The sequence below is a fragment of the Parambassis ranga genome, chromosome 1 (genome assembly GCF_900634625.1).
Source record: "Parambassis ranga chromosome 1, fParRan2.1, whole genome shotgun sequence".
Lineage (NCBI taxonomy): Eukaryota > Metazoa > Chordata > Actinopteri > Ambassidae > Parambassis > Parambassis ranga.
Window position 1 is genome coordinate 2,359,165 of NC_041022.1, and position 24,190 is coordinate 2,383,354.

Here is a 24,190-nt window from a genome sequence, read left to right on the forward strand (position 1 = left end):
AAATCCCTGATGAAACAACAATGCATTTTATGGCTTATAACAGCATGCTTGGTGAGCACAGAAGATGATTCAAAAAAGAAGGTTTGTTTCTCCGCTGCAAACTGGGAATAAAATACAGGAAATTATAATGATGTGAATAAATAAAGTGTTTCGACGGCCTTTATAAATATAGATAGAAACACTGTCTGCGATGCATGGTGTTCCCTGTACTGACGTGGGGAGGTTACTCCTGACCATATCGATTTCTGCAGTGAACATGCAGGTCTTTTTAAACATTTCAGGTGAAAACGCCACACAAACATGGTGGCTTATCCACAATAAGCAAATCAGTGTTGAGTACAGTGACTGTAATCCTGTCACTGGATTCCTTCCATCGGAACAATAATGCACTTAGTGTCAGAGGACGGGGTTAATCAGTCTTTAAACAGAGGTGTGCAGGTTTTCATTTACCATAAATATATAATGGTAAGCATCATTTTGTAGTAAAAAGAAAAATAATTAAATGTATGAGAGGGGGGAAATAAACAGGGCTGACCATGCACCAGGCTTTTTAACTGCAAGTGGAGACAAAGAAACGTGCTGCATTTCCATATTAAACCATAACATCTGTGCAAAACGAAGGTGTAACGGCCTCATCCAAACTGTTGTTGTTTCATAAAACCAGTCTCTAAATACGCATACGTCAGCATTCCACTACTATAAAATGGCTTCAGGCTGGATTTCATCACATCACTTCTCACAGCAGCTTTTTTTTTTTTTTTGGTTTTTGTAAACTTAAAAAAGTCAGCCATGGACAGCCTGGAGAGAGAGAGAGTGTAGATACAGGATAAAAGTATCAGTCAGACACTGAAGCTGAATTAAAGACCCGTGTATCTCTCTGATGTGTGTGTGTGTGTAAAGGCCGGCTACTCCTGTATAAAGCTACGCCTGTAAACATTCCCAAACTTCCTCTTCCTTCCTTGACATTCCTTGCTTCTTCAGACACACATTATTTAAATAAATCAATAATCAATAGTTAATACATTCATCAGTTCTCCTGCTTCTGCAGCTTGCACCACTTTGTGCACAAAAAAAGTGCAAAAACTCCCGTACTAAAACATGCCGACTGTTCCGGGCCGCTTCCACTTCTATCAGCAGCTGTGGGACCTGACGGATGTAGCTCCGCCCACCACATGTTGGTTTAAAAAGTCACCCGAGGTTGGGGGGTCAAAGTGCAGTCAGGGTGCGGAACAGCTGAGTGAGGCAGAAGACGGAGGCGGTGAGCGCCGTGCACTGCTTGGCCAGCAGCTTGGTGCTCAGGTCCTGGCAGCTGCGCTTGCTGCTGGCGCGCTCCGCCGCCAGACAGAAGTCCCTGAACGACCGCGCCACGTCCGCCAGACCTGCCACCGCCTCTGCGTTCCTCCGGTCACACCGGTCACAGCCGGAGAACCAGAGGCAGATACCTGCCAGCTCCACCAGGGTCCGGAAACTGTCAGCCAGAGAGTGAAGCATCTCCTCCGGGCTCTGTCCGATCCCCACCACTTTCTGGCAGCCAGACATCAGCCGCCGGGCCTCTATCTGTAGCACCCTCTTGTTTTCTGTGAAGTGGGCGGGGCAGGTGTCCCTCAGGTGGCGACCTCCGTGGCTTGCCACAGATCGGTCAGTACTTTCCAGGATGGAGAGCAGCTGGTCTATGTCCACACGGAGCACCTGAAAACCTGCAGGAGGTTCTGGGTAGCGCTGCTGCCCGAGCCGGCTGATGGTGTCCTTCTGTGTCTGTGCCACAAAAGAGTCCGTGGTGTCCGACAGCGGTGAGAGGAGGGGGCTGAGCTCAGAGGTGGAGGTGGAGAAGAGGATGGAGCGTGGAAAGGAGGGAGAGTGGGAGGAGGAGGTGGAGAGGAAGGATGGGACAGGTGGGGAGGTGATAAGAGGAAGAGCAGCTCCTGACATCTGGGTGACGCCGCTGCTTTGCGTCCGGCAGGAGAACTCGTAGACCGTCAGCTCATCGTCAAAGCTGTCCCCGCCGCTGAAGCAGTTTGTGTAAACCGCCGGACAGTCGCAGGCGTCCAGCGGCGCCTGCATGCCCTCTACCACCGACTCACACCCAGAAGCAAGCACAGAGCCGCAGCCAAACTCTGACTTCAAGGGCGGAGTTGAGGACACCTCAGCTGGTGTTTCAGTCTGATCCTCACAGATGGTGAACACTCTGCAGCCTGAGGACAGTGTGTTTGGTGAATTAGTCTCTGATGGCTGGCAAAGACCCACCAGAGGCCTGTCACTGCTGGTCCTTACTTTCTGTGACGGCCCATGAAAAGGAAGTCCAGGACCATTTAGATTCTGCGTGGTCACGACTATCGGAGCTGGATTTACTCTATAACCTGGAACATCTTCATCTGGATTCATGGCTTTGATTTTTGGTTCTGGAGGTTCTTTGACCGGACCAGGAGTGTCTGTGCTAAAACCTGTGGTGTTTCTTTGGAGGTGGCTCACAATGGAGGCCGGCGGCTCAGTGATTGGCCCTGGGGAGTTTGATCCAGACAGCAGCTGAGTTCGTTGTTGGGGTTTGGGTTCAGTCTGGACTGGCAAAGGAGAGGTCACTTCCTTTACCTCTGACCCTGAGGGAAGACACTTCGTAGAGGTCACGTCCACAAAAAACTCTCTGTCCACCTCTGATCCGGTGATCGTTGTGTCCGAATCATCTGACTCCACAAATTCAGCTGTCAGCTCCATTTCTAAGTTGATCGTCTGCGTGACATCATGAACGTCCGTAACTTTGATGGTGATCTCTGTGTTGTCCTTGCTGTTGCCCTCAGCAGGACTCTGGGCGACGGTTCCAGCTCCAGCTTGATGCAGAGTCTCCTGCGACCGCGATAAATAAAGGGGCAACTTTTGTATCTTCCCTCTGAGTGTTGAGGCAGACAGTCGGCCCATGAAGTTCGGGGAACAGCTTTGAAAGAGGAAGTGAGTCGGAGATGGAGGCTTTTTGGAAAGATTGTGGACTTTCGGACCAACTAAACTTTCCTTAGCTTCAGCTGTTGGCACGGTGGAATCACTTTCTGGTTTGTCTTGAAGCGTGACGTCACTTTTCAAACCTGAAGTGAAAGTGGGAGACGTGATGCTCGTTGCAGCTCCGAGTTTTGCTGTGATCGAGTTTATCGCCCGTGTATAATCAGAACTGACCGAATGACTTCTCGGAGGAGACATAGCGCTGATTTTGGAGTCACCATTAGCATCGATGCTAGCTTTTCTATCCAACGTCCTGTCAGCAAAACTCTGAGAATTACTGACTTCATCAACTTCGTCGTCAAAAACGTTGTCTGAGTTGGTGCTGTCTGTGACTTCATCGCTGGCGTTCGCGGTGGAAGCAGCTTCATCGTCATCGATGACGGGCGATGTGTCTGCTTTGTGAGTGTGATTGCCAGCTTCTGGATCATGATCCTTAAAATGTAAACCACTGATCATGTCTGAGGTTTTTTCACCTTCCTCCTGGGACTTCTGAGGAGCTGGAGGAAGAGGGGATGAAGGTGGAGGTGGAGGTGGTGAAAATATCGGAAAGTTTGACTTTTCAAGCACATCTTCGACCACGTATTCATCTACATATGTGTTTATATGAGACAGAAGGCCGTTGCTCCCCTTTTTGCTCCCCTCTGTCAGACTCGCTTGCAGGGTGTGTCTTGTGACTCCTTTATCCTCCTCTGGTAAAAACATGTGACTGGTGAACGGCCCATTTCCCGTCACAACGGTCGGCTCCTCCGTCTCCTTGTTACACTCCCCTTCCTCCTTTCCGTCTCCCCTTCGATCGGCGCTCTCCTTCCCATCCGGATCCACCCTGCAGCGGATGACAGTGATGGTCGGAGATGCCGCCTTCACCAGATCTGTGACCGATTTGGATTCCATGGCGTCGGGCTCCATCTCCATGTCCTGCTTCTGGGCTCTGGAAGGAGACTTTATGTTTCTAGCCTGCTCGTGAGAGCCTCCTGGTCCAAGTGAACACATTTTGGACAGGATGGGTTTGGACTCAAGTTGAGATGGCTCCCCTTCAGAGTGAGTGAGCGAGGAGACGGTAGGACTGGGATTCCGGGTTTGCTCTGAAGGTTCTGGATCTGAGCTCAGCATCTGTGCGTCACTGCCTTCTGTCAGGAGGATTTTATGAAGCCTGATAGAGGTCTGGTCTGGTTTTGGTTCTAAATCAGGTCCTGGGTACGACACCCTGGAGGTGTGATCCGTTTCCAGGAAGGAGCGACGTTTCCGGGATCTTTTCCTGAGCTGGAACAACGTCTCTCGGCCTCCTCCTTCGCTGACTTCTCCTCGTCTGTCCGCCTCTGATTTTCCACTGCTGTCTGAGTCCGGCACGGAGACGCTGATGTCACTGAGGCTAAGGAAGTCCAGCCTCATCTCTGTGCACATATCTGCAACATAAAACACACGATCACTAGACGATCATTGAGTAAATAAAACTAACAAATAATCATGTCTCAGTAAAGCTACACATGATTTTGAAGTAAATAATTTTAGAAAACAAAAAGCTGCTTTGACACCCTTATTTGTTTGCTCTGGTCTGAATCGTTTTACACAATCGCTACGGTAACACACAGTGTTAGTGAGAATGTCCTCTCTGCTTATTGATCATTGGTCAGATGAGTTGACATGGAAACAAAGAAAGTAAACGCAGGAAGAAGATCCTGGTTGAGGACTACTGCAAGTTTCTGTGATTTACAATTCGTTTGTCTGCGATTCATCCTGAAATAAAAACCAAACCAAATTTAACTTTAAACCCAATCCAAAGCTCTCACGTCATATAGATTCATAGTTTTTGATACTGCTTGGTTTAGGGCTGTGTTCAAGTCCTCCTTGATTAACATTTGTGAATAAGAAGATGTTATTACAGTAATGTATACACTAGGGATGTCCTGATCCGATCACGTGATTGGAAATTGGGCCCGATTACGTGATTACAGACTCGATCGGAATCGGACGTTACCTCCCGATCAGGACTCGGATATATATTTATTAGGGCTGTCAAAGTTAGTGCCTTCTGTGCAGGGTGGCTCTGTGTCTTGTAGTGTAGGGGTATGACAGTTGCCTTTGGTGCGAGAGGTCCTGGGTTTGAGACCTCGATGAGCTGCTGCTTGTGTGAAATCTCCCAGCTTGGGAAGCCTGAAGCAATTTAAAGTTGCCACACTGCCCGCAACACATTGCATTCATGTGGCGAAGCAGTGCACATGTGGAAATCCACAGTTGATGTGACAGCGATTAACAGTCAGCGTGAAGTGCTCTGGACACACACACACACACACACAAGGGTTTTGCTGCAACGGGTGACTTGCTATTTGCCTTTATAGAGAACCCTAAAAGTATCGGATCGGGTCGGGACTCGGCAGATACTCAAAATCAAATGACTCTGACTTTGACTCGAGGGCAAAAAAATCGGGATTGGGACATCCCTACTATACACTGCTTTTAACTTTTATAGGTGATGGAGGGGAAAATAACTGAAACTACTTAAATGTAATTAAATTTAAACACACTTGGATCACATTCAATCCCTTTCTGGGCCTGTTAGGTGTGGTCCATACTTAAAATGTATCACTTGTGTGAAGTTATTGCTTCAGCCACTAGATGGCAGTAAAGAAAGAACACACAGTCTTGGTAATGGCAGTGAACTTCACCTCTTGGCACGGCCCCTGCCGTCGGGTCGTCAGGGGACGTGAAGCGATCCCTGGCATCAAAGAACTCCTCATCAGAGCTGCTGTCTCCAAAGCCGGGTGGAGGCTGGAGGATGGGGATCGGCTCCAGGTCTTCAGCCGTGGGCTCACCTCGCTCCGCCTCCTCAAAGTGTTCTTCATCATTGTGGTGCATCGGCTGTAGAAGGCTGCGTGCGCTGTCGGGGGTGATGTTGGAGCAGATGTTGTAGTAGCAGCGGGCGTCGCTTTGGTCGAAGTTAAACACAAAGGAGGGGGAGGACATGGAGGGAGACAGTGAGTGTTCTTTGGTTCCTCCCTCTCCTACCTTCCTCATGGCCTCATCTATTTCTTCCAGCATCTTCCTCCTCCTCCTCCTCAGCTCGTCTTCATCATCATCTTCCTCGCTGGCCTCTGGAGGGCTCGGCAGGAAGTCCACGAGGCGGGAGAGATCAGCAAAACACAGCGAGCTTTCATCAGAGCAGAGGTCACCTGAGTATTTCCGGCTCGGGGAGAAGGTGGAGTCGGGCTGGGGATCAGCGCCGTCACCTGACCCCCTGCGACACCGCCCTTCTCTTCCTCCTCCTCCTTTTCTGTCCTGAGCCTCAAGGTGGATGAGAGGATGGGAGTGAGCTGGTGGAGGAGTGAGGAGGTGAGATTGAGCGAGGTGGTAGGAGAAGGGGTGGAGCTGTAGGTGAGTGTGTGAAGGATGGACGGAGGAGGAGGAACAAGAAATCAGGTCATCTTCCTCGAGGGCGTCCAAGGAGTCACTGGAGGGGCTGGTGAGGACACGAGAGTCAGTCTGATATGAATCGGATGCTTCGGACACTGACGGCTGCTCCTCGGCCGCCCGCACCTCCTCCCCCCCTGCTGAGTTTGTGATCTGGATTTGTACCTGTCCACCGTCCGCCGCTGCCTCCTCATTGTGCTCTTCACTCCTTTTTTCCTTCTCTGTGTCTGCATCCTTCTCTTCTCCCATTTTTTTATCCTCCCACAGTTTATCCACCTTTTCTTTCCCATCCTTACTCCTCCTTCTGTCTTTCCTTTTCCTTCCATCTGGGTCTGATGAGGATCGAATACGAGGGCGGGGCTTCTCATCCACAGACACCAGGCTGACCAGCGGCTCCATGTCCAAGTCTGAAGAGTCGTCTGAGTCGCTGCCACGTCGCGACACGTAACCTGTGAACAAAACGCTGTGTCAAACATACAGCTGTGATGCACACTGACGTGTTTTTCAGTCTTCTCTGTACCTTCCTCTGCAGAGACTCGGTGCTTCTTGGAGTCTTCTATCCAGGGAAAGATGTTGAGGTTGGGGTCGACGAACACTCGACAGTAGCCTGCTATCAGGCAGGACATGTCCTTAGCTGCTGCTGACTCCAGTAATAACGTGATGGGCTGTGAGAGAAGATGAGACGCTGTGAGATGAGAGCCGCAGAAAAGAAACATATAGCTCTGAACACCTGTGGGTAAAAATGGCGGCCATGTTAACTTTGGAACCTAATCAAAACAGAAGTTCAGCACTTATAATTTAGTTTTTAACACCACAGAAGAGACTGAGGCCAAAGATGCTAACCTTTAGCCTTAATTATGGTTTTTTATTCAGGACTGTGTTTGGATGTAGAGCCACGCTGATATCGGAGGCAGTGTGACGTGTTTGCTTGTGTAGCATGTCCTGGCTTGTGTCATCTCACCTTGATGTCCTGCAGGTAGATCTTCACCAGGCTGACTTTCTCTGATTCTGGCAGCAGCTCGATGCGTGTGATACTGCTGAACTCTGTGAGCGAGGACAGGATGCTCAGTTTGTAGTTGACCACCTGACTCACGCCGTAACGCGCCCCCACCAGCAGGGTCACCATCGACTCCCGGTCCTGGAGCTGAAAGAGGAGCAGGGGGTTAAAAAAACACCATCAATCAAATCTGGACTGAACACGACGCTGTGCAGAGGAAGCCGCACCATCATGGTGGCACCGAAGGATTTTCCTCCAAAGGACTTGAGGTCGCTCAGCTCCTCCAGGTAGTTGATGCGTGCCTGATCCGCGGACAGGCCGCGCTGTGATTGGCTCTTCTTCATGTGGTAGCCGATGGCCTTCCTCAGATCTTTCTCCCTCATGTTCCTCAGCAAAGTGGACGACACAAAGTTCTCAATTCCCCAAGTCTTCCTGGAGAAAACCACGCATACACAGAATCACGGTGTGTGTTTGTTTGTTTGTGTATATGTGTGTGTGTGTGTGTGTGTTTGTCGTACGTGATCATCTTCAGGTTGGTCTTGGGCGACTGTCCACAGCTCGCCAGCCTCTCCTGGATGTGCAGCGCGGCGAGTCTCAAGGCAGTGTTACACCTCATCTCCACCGCAAAGCGCTCCTGCAGCACATCGTTCACCCCCTAACGCACACACACACACACACAAAACACATTTACTGTAGTATATTATGATTATGTTTATGATTATGTATGATGTAAAATAACATTTTATTCATCTATTTTTTAGCTCATATCTCTTTTTAACTTCTTTTTTTAGTGTTACCATGTAGTATTTTAGCCTTTGCCTTTATCACTGTTTCAAAAAATGTTTACACTGTTGTGTGTGTGTGCATACATAGACATGTGTTTAGGGGCACAATCTCTGGAAAGCTCTGGAAAGGTTTCTTATATAAAAGTGTTATGTACAGACCGATCGAGTGATTGATTTACAGGTAAAAATGGAACACAGCTGATCTACCTGCAGGTAGAGGTACTCGAACGCAGTGGGATCCTCCTGCAGCAGCGTCTGGAAGTTTTTGGGCATGAAGCAAACACGGAACAGACACCTGAAGCTGTGGGCCTCTTTCTTCTGGACCACCTACAGACATACACACATTTGCACTGTGGGAATATTCTGTAGGATTAAACGTACATATAGAGAGAGTGTGTGTGTGTGTACCTGCTGGATCCTCTCCTCTTCATGGAGCAGCAGCAGTTTGCTGATGCTGTGCTGCTGCTCCAGCACCAGGGAAAAGTGTTCAATGCGGCTCAGAGAGAGTTTTTCCTTCAGTGTCATCACAATGTCCTGATGTGCACAGAAATCACATTGTTAGAGACGATATTTTACAACATCAGGAAACAGCGTGCTGAGGCCAGCCGACGCTTGGAGGTCGACAAATCAGAGCACGTGATGCACGGGTGTGATTGAGAAGTGTGTGGCCTGAGGTAGAAGGTGGTGCTGCTACCCGAGGCCACAAACTTATCAATCATACTCAGTTTAATCATCAGAGGTGAGGCTGAGATATATGGTTGGACTACAAGTGGCATCCAAGCCTGAAGTTCCTCCAGTGGCCACTAGGCGCTGGCTCCAAAAGTGAGTCATTCCTCACAGAGCACAGGGCAGACCCTGTTATGTCTCTCAGCCGGCCTCAGAACACTTTATTATCCCCATGAAGCAGGTGGAGGAGGTGGAGAAGGTGCCTAGGGAGAGGGAGGTCTGGGATTCCCTGCTTAGGCTTTTGACCCTAAACACATGGAACCACTTTGGGTCCACGTCTTTGCCTGCATTGGGACTTTAGGTGGACTATGACATCACACTGACAACCTCCCATCCTACGGTACCTTCACTGTGGTGTTAGGCTCAAATTTGAAGGCCTTGGTCTGCCCGTTCTCCAGGTACACCTTCAGAACATTCGGCAAGAAGAGCAGCGAGTTCCCCTGTAAGAAATAAAGAAAGTGAGCATTTAATCTGGAATCAGGACTTTTATTCTGCACACATGCACACAGGCTGAGGACGAGCATCCCGGCCTGCTCCTCACTGAGCGTCTCTTTGCATCGTCTGGCCTGTTTCTGTCTGCCTGCGGTGAGTCATCTTTCCTCATCTCTGTGCTCTTATGGTTTCAGAAAGTGTTTTTCTGTATTGACACTGTGATGTAATGCAACATTGATGTTTCCAAGTTTTACACAGCTCCTCCCATGTCACTCTCCATTCTTCCTTTTCTCATTTTCTCCTGCTTTCTAAGTGACGTCAGCCCGTCTCCCATCCTCTGTCTCCCTGTCTGTGTCTCACTCTGCTTCTCTCTGCCTAATCTGTAGCTTATTGTCTCGTAATCACAGACATTAGGAGTGGAGGAAGGGGCCGTTATTGATCCGTGTTTTCTCTGTGTTTCATAATGGGTGCCTCAGCCTCTGTGGTTTTCCTCATGCAGCTAATTTCACATCCGCTTGTAAAATGGGAGTCAACCAGTCAGGAAAAATACTGTCCCTTTTCTGTGAACATTTTGGTTACAGCTAAGCTTCCAGGTAAATAAACATATTTAATGTTCAGTTTCATTCTGATAAAAAGATTTTGTGGATGATTAAAGTCATAAATGTGTCCATGGATCACAAAACCTTCTTGGTTCTCAAAGAAGAAGAAGGAGAAGAAACGATTCCAACTTGATAAAGAAGCAGCTATAGTCATGTGTGCACCGTCAGACTCGCCTGAGAGTGTCCGTTGACCTCCACCTCCTCAGCAAAGTGGACTTTGACAGGGTTGGATCGGAGCTTGGCCCTCTTCTCCGGTGTGATAAAAGATGACTTTGGGCCCTGTGACGGATCGACACAAGTTAATATTTTCTCTAACTGCATGCAAACTGATTTAAAACATAATTAAGCAAACTTTTTTTTGGATGGGTTCATAGCTGTAATCCAGAAATAACAGAAAATCTTAATGTTAGATCTGTAACTGATGAATATTTGGATTATTGATTGATTGTTCTTTTTTTTTTAGATACTGTATTAATCCCAGAGGGAAATTCTTTACAGCTGCTGCCAAGCAGTGTCATACAATGACTAGCATGGCGCGCCACAGGCTAGGGTGAAGTGTCTTGCCCAAGAACACACAACAGTGACTAGGGAGGAGTTGGGATCAAACCACCAACCTTCCGGTTACTAGACAACCCTGCTATTCCACTGCGCCACTGTTGTCCCCACGATTGATCAATCAAGGTATTCAAACATCTTATGGACAAAGCAGTGCAAAATGTGCTGAAAATGTTCCTGTTTCCAAACCTCTATTCACTGACTCAGCTTCACAGCTTATAATGAGGATCCAGATGACGACTGTGTGTGTTTGTCGGCACAAAGACGCTCTAAAGAAACGACTTTTTAGGTTGATCTGGGAGAACATGTCTGTCCCGACCTCAAAGACACCCGACGCCTGACTTCATCACCCTTCACAAGACTTTATAAATGCTTAATGAGTTGGGCAGGAAACCAGAACCATGGAGGCCAACGGACACACATGGTGCTTGGCTGTCCACATACATTTGTCCACACAGATGTAATAAACATCTTCATCACATCTCTTGTTTCTGTTTCATTACAATCAACAAGACAGAGATGGATATTTTCTGAGAAACGCCAATAATGCTTTAAAGCTCCTTAATGATTTTATCGGAGGAGCTGTGAGCTATGAATCACTTGGTGGAGGTGCCTCCGTCAGCAGAGCCGCTGATGAGAATCACGGCGAAGCGGCCATTTATTTACCCATCTACTCCACCTCGCGCATACATCAGCTCCGCGGCTGCAGACTGTGACGTGCGGGTGGATAAACGTCTCAGAGTTACAACCAGGAGGCCTCAGAGGTCTCACTTCAGCCATGTTCATGTGATTCAGTTGGATGATGATCAGCTGATGCTACTGATGATGATGAAGAGAAGGAAGGAGGCAAACATGGCACATGGCCCTCTCTCCAGGCTGAATATGGAAGTCAACACACACACACACACACACACACCTGCAGATTGAGTCGTAACATGTTGAATGTGATGGAGTGTTTGAACCTTGGTGACAGGGTTATTGTCAGAAACGACCTTGAGCTTTAGGGGCGTGCTGATTAACGGGTTTCCTGTGTGTATGAAGACGCTGCACATGTGTGGTTATGTGTGTGTGTTTGTGTGTTTCTACAGCGAGGCATTGTGTACTCACCAGCATTATTCTGAGCACCGTCATCGTTAGCGTATCTTGACATTCTCTGAAAAAAAAACAAGAAGTTGTTCAGGTCATTTCTCCATGTAAATATGTGTGTGTGTGTGTGTGTGTGTGTGTTTGTGTGTGTGTGTGTTGCAGACCTGATTATTTCAGCAGCTTGCTCCGGGGTCAGGTCATCGACAGCGACGTTATTGATCTTCACAAGCTGGTCGCCGGGGACGAGCCGACCATCTGCGGGACCACCTGCACACACACACACACACACACACACACAGAACGTCCTTGTGTTGTCATGTTTGATGGGGTGGGGGTGGGGTGGGGGGGTTGTATTTTACTGATTTCCTTTCATCTCACACCAATGCATAAATATTCACAGCGTACCTGAGTGTCGCAGCATTGTGCGTTTTGTCCCGTTTGGGGTGAATCCTACAAACAGCCGTGTATATCTCTCCATCTCATTTCAATCATTTTATATTATCCAGAACTGAGGCGCTGCTGATAACATCTGTGTGTCTCTCTTCTGCACTGGATTGACATGTAAATGTGCTGAAGAGCTGTAGCCAGAAGCTACAAGGAGTGTGGACATGCTGCAACCACACGCATGTTTGGTAACCCTGACTGTAAGTCAACAGGAAGGACTGTGCAGACACTGAGAGTGACAATGTTAGCAATAAATACAGCCAGGCCAGGCGATACTCTGATATAAGAACGACTATACTATATTGTTGGCATCGTTTTCACCATATAATAATAAATATGTGACTGATTTGCAGCCTCTGCTTCCTTTAAATAGCTCTGAGATACCAAAACTACAATCAGAAATTGAGCATCATATTAATTAATGCATGAGTTGAGGAGTTGAACCATGACTCCATCAACAAAGAGAAACTAGCACTGAGTGTAAACACAGCAGCCACCGCCGTGAGCCTCACTGCCTTCTACCGTGGCATGAAGGGAAGCATCCAGAGCTACAGTGAAGAAGCAGCCTCTGAGCTGCTGATGTATCTGCTCCACTTAATTTAACGTTCAAGGTAAAAAGACACAGATTCATGACATCAAATGTATGTATTTTACAAAGAAAAACATCCCTCTGCTCCCAATATCCTGCTGGAAATCATAAACATGATTATGTGTCATAATCCAGCTGGAAAAAAAGCAGAATTAATGATTGTTTCCCTTTAATTAGAGTTTTCCTGGCTAGGACGGCCCACTCCTCACCGTGCTGTTGTTCGGCCATTTTAAGGGTTTATTATTATATATATCACCTCTATCACAGCATCCCTGTACTCCATAAACATCCTCCGACATATTTGTTTCTGTCCAGCATCAGTGAAGCAGTAATTGTCACATAGCCTATGATCTTATATTTCATCCAAACGGAACAGGAGCAGATGCAGGCGACACTGATCAGTCTGAAAAGGCTGCTAAATAGAAAGGTTCATATTTCACTGTCAAGATGCTGCAGCACGTGCTGCAGACAGAGGGAGGGAGGACCGAGCCAAGGCTCAGCGGGGCCACTGGAGACACAAGCAACAGTGTGTGTGTGTGTGTGTGTGAGGCAGGCAGAAACAGATGGTGACACACTCGAGCCAGACAGGAGAAAGAGAGGTAATCTGGCCCAGGACCTCGGGGGGATTCAGATCCTTGTGCCTCTGCTGCACCTCAGCAGCAAAGTGGAGCATTTCAGACAACAAATATAGGCAAGAAATGACGAACAGTGTGCAGCTCATGACCTCTAAAGTCAGCAATACAAATATAAACTCCAACATTTCTGAATCTTTGATTTTTAAAAGGTCTCTCCTTGCTTGAGTTTCACTTCACAAGCAGATCTTCAGAACTGTACGACTGTATGTTTCACACTAAATGATGGTTATGGTCGGGTCTGAAAGTGTCACAGACATGAAGGTAAAGTGAACAAAACGTAGCCTGGTATACAATCAATGAGAGCGCTCTAGTCGCAGGAATAGACACCATGAGACAGTATCAGTCGCTCCTTTTCGGGCAGTGATGGGAGTGGTTACCATGGTAACCAAGACCCAAAGCTAAGTTTTATCCCTAAACCGAACCAGAGTAAAGACCTGATCTAAAATAACGAGGCAAATCAAAAGTAAATAGTGTGAATGAAAATGAAGTGTGCGCTTAGACGACCTCGGGGGAGAAAAGGCTCTAATGAAGGACGTGTGTCTCTTTAAAACAGAGCACTTAGTCATCAGAAGTTTTCCCATGGATGCAGCTTTTGCTTCTGTCTTGTTTGTTTTATGACTTCATTATCATTTTGCACATGATGAACTATGTCCCAGGTCCGGGGCTACATCCTTCCAGGGACAGGGTCCATGGAGGACTGAGGTCCGTTTAAGGTCACACATATATGGTTGTTTACTGGAACAGGCCAGTCTGTGGAAGACTTCCTGTTCATTGTGACACCTTCCTTCCCTTCCTTCCTTCCTTCCTTCCTTCCCTCCTTCCTTTATCAATATCTTGCGCATTATGTCTTTCAGAATCTTCCATTGTATTTCCATCACTGTCTTCTCCATCACCATATTGATTAACCAATTTTCTGCTATACTACCAATTTTCATTATCAGCCTCTGGCACAAGACAAACAAAATAACGAAAAACCAGGACCGACTTTTTTAAACGGTCGCTTTCATCTGCTCAAATTAATAAAGTATTGATATTGCATCTGCTGAGAAGCAAATCAATACCTCTAGATGATGTTTAAAAACTGAAGTTAGACCGTCCTCTTTATTCGAGGCGATTTATTGCCAATCAATGGAAATGCTGACATACTCTTACTTCAAGTTTACCCTGAGTAAAGGCTACCAGGCACACCTCACACTGTGCACAGGCCACCCTCACTGCTCAGACACACTCCTAACCCCAGTCCATCTACAGTGTTACATAATGGAACATCACTCATCTCCCTGGAGGAGGTTCTCTGGCGCCCGAGAGCCTCAATTATGGGTGACAAAGCCCATCTTTCTTGGTTCCTTCTTAATTTGTTTTGCTCATTATACTAAGCATGCTTTATAGCGCTACAGAACGTTTCCTCTCATAATGCAATTGTGTATGTATGTATGCAGAATCAGCCTCCCTCGCTGCTGTCAGTCCGTTTTGTTCTGCCTGCAGAGGCTGCAGTGGTCTGGCACTGCTCCACTCCTTCATCTACTGAGGAGACTTCACTTTATGCAAACTAAGTGCACCGCTCTGGACACAACAAAAAGCTCTGTCACTGAAAGAACAGGATTTATTTGACTGTAAAACTCCTTCAGGAAACAAGAAATCATTTAGTATGTGTTGTGTCTTTTTCATATTTGCTGCATGGACTCCTCAGAGCTGAAACAGTGATTCATACTGTGGCTAAGCAGACAGGTCTCCTCACCAGTCTGGGACAGGCTAATCCAGTCCTGATGCAAAGTGAATGATAGCAGTGGTGTTTTTGGCCTCAAGGCATCGACAAACTATTGACTAAATTGACTCCTGGCAGGTAGACGGTGATCTCTGCGGGAGGAGAAGCCTGATCTGCTGGAGAGGTAAGCTGAGAACAACATGCAGCGTCAGCACTGAAACTAACAGAGATAAAGTAATGCTGCACTCCTTCCACTCCTGCTTCACAAGTGCTGCATTGTTGTAAGGGACAATAGCTAAAATCAGTTATAGAGCTCTTTTAACAGTGCCACCTGTGGCTGGTAAGTGAACTGCAGTCAGCGCATTTACATTATTGTACATTAAAGTCACATTAAAGTAATTTCCAAACACCAACATAGCTAAGTTAGCATTGCAGATTTGGTCAGACACTACACAGCTCAAGAAGATAACTTTAGCAAGCAACTAAGCTAAGCTTAGCCAGCTAGCTGTAACACATGAATGTTGTTGATGTGGTGACCATTTGTAACAGCAGATCAATTAGCCCTAGGAGCAGATTTGCCATTATTCACTAATTTATCTAATAATACCGAACAAGGTAAACCAACAGGCTGCTTAGCTGATCAATAAGATAGATCAGTCCTCCATGTTTGCTCGAAAAAAGTTAACATTAGCACTCAACTAAGCTAAGCTTAGCCTGTTAGCTGTAGCACATGGACGTTGTTGGCAAATGTCCAACAAACATGCAAGCAAGCAAGCTAAGCTAAGCTAAGCTAAGCTAAGCTAAGACTGTTGATGGCTTTGTAACGTTAGCTGATAAAATAGCCACATCTAGACACATGATCAGAAAACGATGCATCCAATTTAACATGAATAATTTGTTTCGAAAGTTCAGTGAGTGTTTTCTACTGAGTCAACATTTTGAGTTTACAGATAGCACTGTCCTACCTGGAATGACGTCCTGCACCACAATGGGGGTCTGGGCGGACAGAGTGAGGCCATGAGAGCTGAGGTTTGGGTCCCGCTGGATCTGAACATTGAAGCGGAAGGGGTAATTCCTCTGATCAGAGCCGCTGTTCTCTGCCGCCTTCCCATCCGCTGCGGTCCGATCTCTGCAGGAGGATCGTTCACAGTTATACATCAATGCGCTCACACAGTCGTGTCTTTGTTTTCCACCCATCTTCACCTGCTCAGAGAATGAGACCTGCTGCCCAGGTCTCTGGACCGCCTGAGCCATCGTCCCACCACTTGCTCCACCCGGCTGGTCCTGCGGGATGGGGAGCGACTCCTGTCCTGCGCCTCCATTTACCTGGCGAAGGTCAAAGGTTAAAGCAGTTATTCATACAGTAAAAATGAGCTGAAGCTAAAAGCAGGAGCTGAAACAAAGAAGCACACACACAACATGCTTTGCAATGGGACTTCTGGGTATTACGGAGACCTGGGCTGAGGCCAACCATGATGTCACTCATAGGCTCTTACAGGTTATGAGCCAACTGCTCCTCTGTTTCCTTCAGGCCTCAATAAACATCAATATCAGCCTCCAATAATGATGTTTCTTTGAATGGGTCTCTGCCGTGCTGCGGTGAGGCAGGTGGTGTTCATGACCGACTGCTGGCAGGCAGCAGCAGTCAGGGAGGTGCATGTAATGGACGGGGGTCATCTCTGGTATCTGCAGGGTTAAGTGAGTCTAATGAATGAGCCTAAAAGGATACAGGAGAGGGTTAATGGGCCCCAGGGGAACCTCATGGTATTTTAGGTAATGTTACAACACGAGGCTACATGTTCAGTTTCTAGATGAAATTAGTTTGATAAACTTGTGTTTAAAGATGGTGGAAAGCATCCATCCATCCATCCATCCACCCACACATCCATCCATCCATCCATCCAAACACCAATCCAGCCACCCACCCAGCCACCCATCCAACCACCCGCCCATCCACCCATCCATCCATCCAACCATCCTTCCATCCATCCATCCATCCACCCATCCATCCATCCAACCATCCTTCCATCCATCCATCCATCCACTTTATTCTGCCTTTTTCAACATTACGCTGCCTCCGTCTACACAGGTTGGCGTTGTTGTGCCAGCTCACCCTTTCACACAGTGGTCAAATCTCTGAGGTGTAAAAATGCTCCACTGTCCTGCCTCTTTGCATTTCACACAGCACAGTGTATCATCTGGCCCACTGACAAGTGAACAACTAAACAAAAGGGAACCCAAGAAGATGGACCCCTGTGGAACCCCACATATCATGGCCACTTGTTTTGAAGGATTAAAGGCCAGGTGTAGAAACTATCCAGTCCTCCACTTGTAGGATTGTGTGGTTAGATCTAACACAGAGCATTTCATTATTATCAGCTAAACACAATCTTGTTGTAATCTTGTGTGTCTGTGTGTGTGTGTTGTACTATCATAGGAACTCTCTGTACATGTATCTGTTCATTCTCACCACACACACGCACAGTTCCTCCCAGATGACTGAGACAGTCAGACAAAGAGTTGGTCATTAGCCGACACCGGACACCTGCTTCACATCATCAAAGGCTGAATGACTGCGAAACAGATACTCTGAGCATTCATACAGACCCACCTCACTATGAATGATAGCAGGACAAGAGAGTGAATGAACACATGAGTGGATGATAAATAAATACGTCAAAAGATGGACGAGAAACCCAGAAGGAACTGTAAACTGATGGATGAATGAGTGAATGAGCTCAGCTGTGTCCCTCAGCGAGCAGCTGCAGGAAGGAATTTCCCCCAGATGGTGATGGACATTAGCACCATCCATTAGAGGAAACAAAAAGGAAGGATGGAGGAGAGGAGACAGAAGACAGACATGTGTGAGAGAAGGTGAGACAGGAGCAGGGCGTAGTGATGAAAGTGTTGAGTGACGCGCTCAGACAGCAGCGTCTCCGGGGGGGATCTTGAGTCATAAGCACATTATCAATCCATCTGTCCATGAGCACCCCCCCCCCCCCCCATCTCTCTCTCTTTCTTCCTCTTTTCATCCTCACTTCTCGCTGTCTTCCTTCCAGCTGCGCTCGCAGTGTCTCAGGTTGCAGAGACATAATACGGACCTGTTCTTAGGTTTGTTAGCTGACGAACCAATGCTCCAAACGGAGACAAATATGAAGGAAAGACTCTGATATCCTGGATTTCGCAACACATCTGATCCCCTCTAATCCCACAAACATCTTTCCTGCCTAAGTGGCTTTGATTGGCTTCACCGATGAGGCCCAGCAAATCAAATCCATGCATCCTGCATCCACAGAGCTCATGAGATGGAGTCAGGAATATAAGCTGATTTTTTTCTTTGTGACGTTGGAGGCTGCTGGAAACCTTATACTGCACTTCCCTTAACATCAATCACAGGACACGCTGCCATTTCCCAACACTTCCACTGCTCAACCCGCCAGACCACAACACTAACTTCAATAAAAAGATTTCATTTAGAAAGTTTATGAACATTTTCAGATGTTTCTCTATTTTTTACAGCACATTTAGTTTATTTATGTTTTCTACTAGATCAATGAAACAGCAGTTTCTTTAATGACCAGATGGCTACACATTATCCCACCTATTACACGGTTACCAGGTAACGCTCTGTTCTATGTTCAGTCAGAGGATTGAGCACGTGAGCAAGTCTGCTTTTTAGCTGATGACACCACGTTTAATGTGGACATGATTCCCCACAGCGATCAGGAAAATCTATGAGTCCAGATGCCTGAATATAAACTCTTGGACATAACTTGACTTGGATGAATGAGTCCTCGCAAACATAGCAAGAAACAACAGAGGACAAAATGCTGTGATTGACCTCTAAGATCATTCAGTTCAGTTTACACATCTCTGGAACAAAACTCTTCTGGAATCTTGAGATGGTTTTAAATCAAAGCTAAAAAACGTTTCCACTACATTTCGCTAAACACTTACACTGCAATGCAAAATGTAACTGTTCTGTTTGTTTTATTTGACAACTCCAAAGACAATGATAAATCATACCAGGGAAGAAGCTTAGATAGCAAACCTTACGCTGGACATTTAGCAAAGTGTTCTTGTTTGTCTTTTTGCCAGAAAATCTATGACAATTCAGTTTCTGTATGTCCAAACAGAGACATGTCTGCTGGAGGAAAGAAGACGAAGAAAAAATGTCAGGTGGTTGTTTAGAAGCAGCTCTAAATCCATCTCCAGATTATTTCATACCTATGTTAAATACAATGATAAAGGTGTGATCACTGCTGTCTGTCAGCCCCCCCCCCTCTCTATTTCTATTAGATTATTGTTTATGTGGGTGGAATCAGTACACTGTTTATTTTCTCTGAGCCTCAACACAACAGCAGATCTCACTATTCACCCATCAATATTTAAAATATTCATTAAAATCTATCAATTATTTTGAAAATAAGAGGCAGACACTTGTGTGTTTTATATGTATAGCCGGTGTGTTTTTATGGGTGTGTTCTAATGTCGTCGCCCACACAGGTCTGCAGCTGCACAGTGATGTCAGGAAGTGATCTGAAGGATTTATTAAGTTACATTAAATTACATTAAATTAAACCCACTGGCTGCTTGATAGTCTGTTTAAGAAGTGTTGCACATAATGATTGGACTTTATTTCACTTTTTGTGAAATCAAAATTAAAAGAAATGCACATTTTTCCTGTTTAATGACATATGGCTCACAGTCTCTCTGCACACAGCCATGTTTGAGTCCTCCCCACATGTAGTTATGATCGTGCTGTGTTTCCACAGAGGTGCTGAACTTTGAATTGCTGTAAAAAATGAGTGACTGGAAGTGTGGCGGCAGTGAAATAAGGCCCAGGAATGGCAGGAAGTCTAGAGGTTTACACTGAATACAACATGATTCAGAGTCTGCTCTGATTGGTTGATGCTGACTGAAGCTGTTCTCTTTCAGTCTATAGATGATATAATGTAATGCAGTAATCAGATTACAGTTTCTTCACATAATAACTCAGGCTTTATTTCAGGCAGCTACTAAAACAAAAAAACAAACTGCAGCAGGGAAACACTGATCTCTGCCAGAAACATTGGCTTTCTCCTTAATGCTGAGACCGAAGCTCGGCAGCAAATGCTGCAGAGAAACACACACACACACTCAAATACACAAGCTGACTAATGGGGCTGCAGCTGCACTTATAGTTTATTCCCCGCTGCCCATATACTGGTGCTCTCTCTCTCATGTACATTTATTCATTCACTCTGTCATCTGTTCAGCTTGTCCATACTCTCTCTCTCTCTCTCTCTCTCTCTCTCTCTCTCTCTCGTGCACTTCTTTGAGTGGAGTTTAGTGGAGCTGATGGTTGTTTAGTGTCTTCTAACCTCTCCCTGTCCCCAGCCACCTTTATGTAATCAGAACAGCAGCAACAACTCTCAGTGTAAAGCAGAGCTGGCCGCTTAACAACGGAAAGGCTCTAATCAAATTTAAAGTCACTTATTTCAAATATGTAGACATTAAGTTTGGATGCTTCATACGGTACCTGGAAGATGTCAACATGTTAGCAGGCTAATGCTAATGCATTTAGCCTAAAGATATATTAACTGTGGCTAGATTCAGTGGCTTCAAAAGCAAAATTTGACGACTGACTTCATCACAAGAAAAGTTAATTATGTTTTGATGAACGACATGACGGCTCCCTAAAAGTAGCAGCAGTATATACGATCCACGGCTTGAACTACCTCAATATTCCTTGAGCACCATTTTTTTCTTCTAGAAGCAGAACTACTTCAGAAATGTACCAACTGTGGCTACAGGAGCAATGTTATGTAATCCTCTGTAGGCCAGACCGTCTCATCTAACAGTGCCTGGTATGACCTTTTGAAGTTCACAAAGGTAGACCGCGCTCTTCAAAGAATGCAGCCCCCTGAACTGTGGCTTAACACGGCCTCACAGAGACACTAGCAGTGCTGAAGGCTTCTACAGATCACGCCTTGTTTATAAGAACATGGATCGCCTGAAAAACATTGACTGCAAATGATGGTCAAAACCCGACAAAGGTTTGACATCGACTACCCTGTGGTCAAACAGTGATGGAAAGCAGGGGTGAGTGGGACTCAGGCTGGCCCGTCCTGCCTCGTCTCATCAGACTCTCTTGTCTTTCTCTCTCTGATCTCTCTTTCTGCCGACACCCAGGCCTGTGTGTCTGCTGACTATGTCATGGTCTATCCATAGTAGAGTTGTATAGACTTCAAAGTGTTTAGACAACAAGAATTGACGCTATGATTGTATGTTTGTATGTACACTGCTGAAAAAATAAAGGGAACACTGATTGTGGATCAATTCCAGCTGCTGTTGTGCAATTGGGACAGACAACAGGTGGAAATGAGAGGCAGTTATCAAGATGTTCTCATCCTTTCTGCCTGACATCTGCTGCCTGTAACATCCTCCAGCATGAGGACCCATTTGCTGATGGGTCAGTAATGATGTGGGGAGGCATTTCTTTGGAGGGCCGCACAGCCCTCCATGTTCTAGTCAGAGGTACCCTGACTGCCATCAGGTACCAGGATGAGATCCTCAGACCCACTGTGAGACCATATGCTGGTGCAGTGGGCCCTGGGTTGGCCTGACTGGCCTGCCCATTCCCCAGACCTGAATCCAATCCAGCACATCTGGGACATCATGTCTCGTTTCATCCACCAACACCACGTTGCACCACAGACTGTCCAGGTGTTGACTGATGCTTTGATCCAGGTCTGGGACGAGATCCCTCAGGACAACACCGCCGCCTCATCAGGAACATGCCCAGGCGTTTGTAGCTTAATGTTTGAGTCTCATCAGGCATCAGGTTTTGTGTTTTTTTTTTTTACCTTTTTTGCTGTTTTAAGATGCATTAATTGTGTTTAGTTGGGTTTAGGGTTCAAATTAGAGTTAGCGTTAGCCACAGATCGAATGTACAAATGTGGTTCTGCCGCCGCCTGTCATATAAAAACAAGACCAAAATGTCTCTCTTACAGCTGCTGCCATGTTAGAAAAAGATGCCATGTCGAAGCCTATCCTGTCCGAGGACTCTGTGGTGGTCTTTGCACGATGTCCTGTTACAGAAAGACATGCTAGACTGCACACTAAAGGCTTGTCTGTGGCAGGGAAACCTGACCATTGGTCCACAATGTTGGGGGAGGAACAGCACGATCCATCCACCCAAACTTCCACCCTCTGACCTCTCTGTAGTTCGGGGCCACCACGCAAATTAGCTGCATGAATTCATATTTCGTCAGGCTGCTGAAACATTCAGTGCTCACTCACAGACACATACAGACACACAGTAGGCAAATGGGATTACAGAGTGTGTCTGCAGGCTGTGGCAGGCAGCTTGTGCGTCACTCCCACTGAGCCAGATTAGACTGAGCTTCACCTCCACCTTACAGGTCTGTTTAGGATAAGACTGGCTAACACTGTAAGACAGACACCAGTCCACCATTCACTTCCCTCTCACTGTCTGTCTACCTCATCCCACACTCTGTTAATCCTGTAATCTCCTCATATTTCTGTTTTACAATGTGCTTCATATTAGGACACACACACACACACACACCTGCTCTCCGCCCTGCGTATCAGGGCTCCATGAAGGCGCCGCTTACTGTCCCGCTCTGTGCTCTGTCCGTCCATCAGGACCCAGTCGTTGTGTCTTCATCTCCTGGGGACAAAGCGGAGTTAGTTAGTTTCATATTTATAAAATAAAGGACTGAACATGTCACATGAGATGGAGGAAAATTAGCAAAGACACACTTTCACATCAGGAGGAGGAGGAGGAGGACAAGAGAGACAGACGAGATGAGGCAGGACTCCATCACGGCAGGATGGGCCGGCCTTCCTGCCTGGCTGCCTGGGCTGCTTGTGCTGTTTGTGGAGTCCCACTTACCCCCGCTCTGCTCCAAACACCATCCATATTTAATGAAGCCCTTACAAAGCCCTGGGAAAAGAGATGCTAGGAACTCTTCTGTCCCTCCCATCTCCACCTCCTCCTCCTCGCTCACTCAGATTCACAGTACTTTTCTCTTACTCTTAATTCTCAGTTTCTCAGTTTCCTCCAGCTCTTTAAAGATTGAATCTTCCACCAACGTGATGTGGAGTGATGTGGAGTGATGTGGAGTGGAGTGAACATAGGACAGCAACCTAAACGCTGTGTGACTGAGGAAGAAGTGCCTCCTTAGTTTTATGTCTGGAATCAGCTGTGTTCCCTCAGCTGTAGAGAAACAGCGTGCAGCTTCTTTCCCCTCTCTTGTACACACAGCCAACAAATCGAGGCACTCTTTGCTCTTTGAGTGCGTGTGTGTGTGACAATGTGTTTAACTTTATGAGTGTATGTATGTTTTTATTATATGAGCCAGCCAGTCTTTGTGTGTGTGTGTGTTGAGAGTGCTGTGTGCATCAATAATGTATCTAGATAATGCAGCCGCTTCGCTCTACCAACAACTAACAGGCATACCGACGCACAGAGGAAGACAGAATGAGGGGGAAACAGAGGAGGAGGAAGAGGAGGAGGAGGAGGAGAGAGGGAAAACACATGAGGCTGCAAAAGACGAGAAAGATGAGAAAGGGAAATGTGAGCGATACAATACAGGTTCATGACGGTGGCTGTGGAAGCCACTGTGTTACAGATATTTCTGTAGTATTTGTGCTTTTTAGCTCTCTAGTATCTGATCTTAAACCTTTTCATATGAAGCAGATTTGAATGATTGGAACATTCCCAGCGCTCCCCATTCATTTAGTAAAAGTCCACCAGATGATGTAAAAAGCATCGCCTGGTGGACAACTACCCTCATTCTCCACATGGTTGTTGACTGTACCCCTTACTACACGGATACATGTACTGTACAAGCAGTGCGGAGAAATTAACCATGAGTAGGCGGAAGAGGGTACCGGGCAGGGGCAGCTGGTGGAGTCGCTGTCTGCAGCGGCCAGTTACTGCCGACCAGCTGCCTGAAATAAATGGATGTATAGAAAAGAGAAAAACATGGCCAACAGAAAGAGACAAGCATTTTTACACCTGGATCACTGGCGCACTGACAGGTCCAGCCGGATCGAGTCCTGTACACATACTTTTCCTTTTTTTGGGGGATTACAAAAGAATCTTTCACTCTAGAGAGTCAGCTGTTGTTTTATTTTTGTGGCGCATGCTGGCACAACTGATGCTCATTCAGCAAAATGATGTCACCCAGAGCCTCACAGATGCACTTATATTCATAGATGTGCAAATGATCTATGC

At 46.6% G+C, this 24,190-nt stretch overlaps 1 protein-coding gene across 1 annotated transcript in view; it reads right to left on the reverse strand.

Annotated features, from left to right (window-relative positions):
- Positions 1 to 1,197: 1,197 nt before the first annotated feature.
- The window catches only part of frmpd1a (FERM and PDZ domain containing 1a), a 28,600-nt gene continuing 5,607 nt past the window's right edge, over positions 1,198 to 24,190 (reverse strand). Inside the window, exons 2-16 of the mRNA XM_028408167.1 lie at positions 22,517 to 22,618; positions 16,147 to 16,269; positions 15,909 to 16,072; positions 11,735 to 11,837; positions 11,592 to 11,637; positions 10,104 to 10,208; positions 9,243 to 9,338; positions 8,581 to 8,706; positions 8,380 to 8,499; positions 7,906 to 8,042; positions 7,615 to 7,819; positions 7,352 to 7,534; positions 6,911 to 7,055; positions 5,649 to 6,839; positions 1,198 to 4,376 (exon numbers count right to left, since the gene is read on the reverse strand). Of these exons, the coding sequence (XP_028263968.1) occupies positions 1,207 to 4,376; positions 5,649 to 6,839; positions 6,911 to 7,055; positions 7,352 to 7,534; positions 7,615 to 7,819; positions 7,906 to 8,042; positions 8,380 to 8,499; positions 8,581 to 8,706; positions 9,243 to 9,338; positions 10,104 to 10,208; positions 11,592 to 11,637; positions 11,735 to 11,837; positions 15,909 to 16,072; positions 16,147 to 16,265 (5,910 nt within the window). The 5' untranslated portion in view covers positions 16,266 to 16,269; positions 22,517 to 22,618 and the 3' untranslated portion in view covers positions 1,198 to 1,206. The remainder of the gene's footprint in view (positions 4,377 to 5,648; positions 6,840 to 6,910; positions 7,056 to 7,351; positions 7,535 to 7,614; positions 7,820 to 7,905; positions 8,043 to 8,379; positions 8,500 to 8,580; positions 8,707 to 9,242; positions 9,339 to 10,103; positions 10,209 to 11,591; positions 11,638 to 11,734; positions 11,838 to 15,908; positions 16,073 to 16,146; positions 16,270 to 22,516; positions 22,619 to 24,190) is intronic.